This window comes from Myotis davidii, unplaced genomic scaffold, assembly GCF_000327345.1.
Source record: "Myotis davidii unplaced genomic scaffold, ASM32734v1 scaffold560, whole genome shotgun sequence".
Lineage (NCBI taxonomy): Eukaryota > Metazoa > Chordata > Mammalia > Chiroptera > Vespertilionidae > Myotis > Myotis davidii.
The window spans coordinates 147901-152347 of record NW_006294418.1 but is presented as its reverse complement, the minus strand read 5'-3'; the positions used below and the strand labels follow the sequence as shown (position 1 = coordinate 152347).

General features: G+C 36.2%; 1 protein-coding gene across 1 annotated transcript in view; it reads left to right on the top strand.

Annotated features, from left to right (window-relative positions):
* LOC102765229 (low-density lipoprotein receptor-related protein 1B-like) overlaps nt 1-4447 on the top strand; it is a 221897-nt gene that overhangs the window by 150235 nt on the left and 67215 nt on the right. Inside the window, exon 14 of the mRNA XM_015567146.1 lies at nt 3366-3506. Within this exon, the coding sequence (XP_015422632.1) occupies nt 3366-3506 (141 nt within the window). The remainder of the gene's footprint in view (nt 1-3365; nt 3507-4447) is intronic.

Sequence of the window (4447 nt, the reverse complement as noted above, 5' to 3'; positions counted from 1 at the left end):
TAATATACTTATAACAACAAAGCAAGTAATGTATAAAAGACCGTTATCAGCCGGAACCGGTTTGGCTCAGTGGATAGAGCGTCGGCCTGCGGACTGAAGGGTCCCAGGTTCGATTCCGGTCAAGGGCATGTACCTGGGTTGCGTGCACTTCCCCAGTCGGGGGTGTGCAGGAGGCAGCTGATCGATGTTTCTCTCTCATTGATGTTTCTAACTCTCTATCTCTATCTCTCTCCTTTCCCCTCTGTAAAACATCACTAAAATATATTTTTTTAAAAAAAGACCGTTATCATCAGAAATATCTCCTAATTCGATCTTTTCACACAGTCACATTTCACAGATAAATCTATTTCTGTCTATTTTTAGTTTTCTGGGGTTACTTGCAAACATTCTAGGTGATATTTCAAAACAACTAATTTTTTATTTACCAACTTTAGATATCATGCATTAATTTGCTTATATGCTATCATTTATATTACCCTATTCTTCTCCTTTCAAAGGTTTCTAAACTAAACAAATTTGCTCAATCTCTATTTACTTTTCTATTAAAATGACTCCATTTTTTCCATGATATTCTTTCTTCTTTCTAACCACATTTTCTTCTTGCTTTGCATGTTAAATCTTTCGACAACTCCACTTTTATTTTTACATTAGAGGCCTGGTGCACCAATGGGGGCTGATCTAAGGTGGGCCAACTGAGGGGAGGGGCCAAGGGAGGTTGAGAGGGGCTGATAAGGACCCCAATCGGGCCGGATTCCTGCCAGCGGTGCACGTCATAGCACCTGGTCTTTCCGGTCATTCCAGTTGTTCTATTGTTTTGGTCGCTTGGCATATATATAGTTTGCTAATGTTTTTAACATTAATGTTGTATACTGTAATTACAGTGAGTCCTCTGTGCTTTGTTTAAAGACATTTTAAAATTGAAAATAAGTAAATGGCACTTATTAGGATTATAGGACAGATTAGAATTAAAAGGTAGGATTACATGCACTTATTTTTTTAGTCTCTCCCTCCCCCTCTCTTTCTCTCTTTCTCTCTCTCTCTCTCTCCTTATATCTCTCTATCTTTATTTCCATCTCTTTCTCTCTCATTCTTTTTATTTTTTCCCTAGAGATCTTACTCCCAGTGTTTCCAGTCTCATGATCCAGTATAGACAGCTTTTTCCTTATGTTTAATGCATATGATTTATTCTGGAGCTTCCCTTTGCTATCTTGCTTTGTTCAATTTTCTGTTTCTTAGATTCCATGGCATTATTTTGACTTATTTTCTCATTTTGCTCAAGTTCCAACTTTCAGTTTCTTCTTAGGAGTTGATGGCTGATAAACTTTGCGATAACCCCCTACCCCCCACGTATACCTCTCTACCCCCCCCCACACACATACAATCTATACAGTTAGTTAATAGTTTGGTGTAGAACTCTAGCTTGATTATAATTTCCCCTTATAATTTTGAACGTATTGCTTTTCTGTTTTCTTGTTTCCAGCATAGTTGAAAAGAAGTCTGACATAGGTTTAACTTATACTCCTTTGAAACTTATTTACCTTTTCCTGTCTGAGGAGTTAAGAAAAAGGTTTTCTTTAAGCGTCTTAGTCTAAAATGTCACACACACACACAGGCACATACGCTCATGTTTTCTACTCTTTTTGCTGGTGGGTTACTTGGAAATGCGGTCCTCATATGTTTGGTCTCAGGACAGGGAGTGGGGGAAATGGTAGTGGCATTACTTGTAAAAGTAATGTCGCTCATTCACTCTATTTTTAATCTTTCTGTTGCTTTCACCCTCTTATTTACAAGCTGAAATCATGGTCACCCAGAATTCTGTGGAGAGCGATGGCGTCCCTTCCTCTGTTGCTTTTTTCATGTTGCAACTCTGTCTGCCCATTTCTCCATTTCCCTGTTTCTATCCACATATCACCTTTTATACATGCTTTCATTTTCTTGTTTATTATATGGGTTCATTTTTTTTAATCTTTTATGTTTCTACATTTTTATCACACTGGTATAGTAGAAGAAATAGAAGCAAAAACACATGTTTACTCCAGTCAAAATTTCTACCTTTTTTTATTCACAGAGGCTGTCGCTATTCTTATGCAAATTTGTGTATGAATAAAAGCATAAGTGAATAGGCTACTCAACTTCACTGTCCTACTCTGGGTGCCATATCTGAATGTCAAGGGAGAGAACACTGAGCTTTTTCCATGAGAAGGGGATTAACTTAATAGACTGAAATCAGTGTTTGGTCTATAACCTGGGGTCACTATTCATTCTCTGACCCAGGGAAACCTACTCTCTCTTTGCCTCAGTGTTTTTAACTGTAAAATAATTTAATAGTAGTAGTACTTACCTTGTAGAATTATTATGAAAGTTAAATGAATGAATTACCGATATTGTTTAGAATTGTGCATTGCATGAAATCTGATGCAGGAAGGGATGATTATTGTGACATCTGCATTATTACTGTTCTTGCCAGACCTGGGGCTATGCTTTGGTTCAGTCAAAATATCGTGGCATTTAAATGAAAATAATTGTTCCTTGGAGGTAAAGACTATATTGTTTTGTTCGCAGACATAAATAACCTTATTTTCACTTCTAGGTAGAAATTGATTTGATCTCAACCATCACTTGATTCTTGTTGAAAAGTATAAAATTTATCCAAAAACTTTAAATTAAGAACTTTGTTTTAAATCATTGCATTACCTTAAATTTTTGTTTAGTGTACTCAGCCTGGAGTCTTAGAAAGAGCACATGTTTTATAGACAGGAAGACAAAATATGTAAATTTAATTGAGAAAGTTAATGTATATGAGTCCTATATTGTTTGTTGATGAAAAGAGAAGGATAATAGTTTTCTGACAGGTTTTCTATGACAATATAAAATAATATAATAATAAATGTGTGATTTCCAGTAAAATGCTAGAATCCTGAAGGTCAGGACTTTTTTTTTTTTAATCTGTGGGACATTGCAGAATCTCTGTTACTAAGTGAGCACTCAATACGACTGAACAGTGTAGAGTAATAAAAGTTTGGAGAAAGAGGCATAAACTATGAAAAAAATTAAGAGATTACTATAACTGTAAAGAACCCAGTAATGGAAAGTACTAATGGTTAAAAGCTTACACACTTTTAACAACAAGTTAAAGAACAATCTTTTTTGTACTTGCTTGGGTATTTTGTTTGAGGAAGAAAATTTAAACGCTACAATGTCACTATGATTTGCATTTTTAAAGGTAAAAGTGATTTTACCGCTTCTCGTAGAAAACAGAGATTGAGACTATAATAAAAGAAAACAAAAAGTATTATAGTTTAATAGCTATTTATTATTAAATAAGATGATTATCTGTTCCATAAAAAACCTTTTCATTTTTATAGATAAGAAACTATGGTGGGCAGACCACAACTTAGCTCAGCTGGGAACCTGCAGCAAAAGAGATGGAAGAAACCCCACTGTCCTGAGAAATAAGACTTCTGGGGTTGTACACATGAAAGTGTACGATAAAGCGGCACAGCAAGGTACGTCGCACTGAAATGAGCCTGTGCCACCTTTTGAATATATAATGTTCTCTTTTTTTCATATTATTTTCTCAATTCAACAATTGACGGTTCGTATTTTTTCTTTTAACATAAAAAGGGATGAAAGTCAAAATCTGCTTAATACTAGAGAAGAAATTACTTTCATACAAGGTCTATAATGAGCTTTCAAAACATTAGCAGAGCTGCCCAGGGATTCATAATGTTGTCAGGTCTTCGAAGCGGGTCTTACGCAGTTTTTGATTACAAAATAAAAGAATAAGGGGGGAAAAATTCCAGCAAAATATATGAAATGTACAATTAAGCCCAGAAACGGAATGAACTAGTCGGCTTCTCATGGATGTGGTTGACATAAGGATTCCACATATCCAAAAGCACAGCATTATTGGCTCTAAACATTTTGCTTCTTTTGTTTTTGCTTGTGCAAACGATGTGCGGTGAAACGGAGAGAACTAGCAGATGGTTTACATAGGTGGACTTGTCACATTGCCCAAATGGCACTTCGTCCAGAGATGCCAGCCAGGACAGCCCCACACCTGCTAGTCCTTTCTTAGTTGTTGCTCCATGATCTGTGATTAGCAGAACTCTCTTCAGAGAAAAAAAATATATATAGTCACTGTCACGAGAATCGCTATCTTCATGTATCTTTAGTCCTCGGAAAAAAAGTCAAGAAAATGTATTTTGTATCTAAGGTAGGTGGGCATGTAGACCCAAGCAGAGAAGAGGAGAGAGAAGAATAAGGAACCAAGGGGATCATCAATTTAATACTCAGTTGATAATCACTGAGGAGGCAGGATTTGTTGGAGATACGAATTGAGAGACAGGCCTGCACATCAAGAGACAAATGAAGACCAGATTCATGGTTGCTTTCCCTGGAAAAAGCATGGGCCAGATTTGGGCATGAAATCATTTTTTTTTTTTAC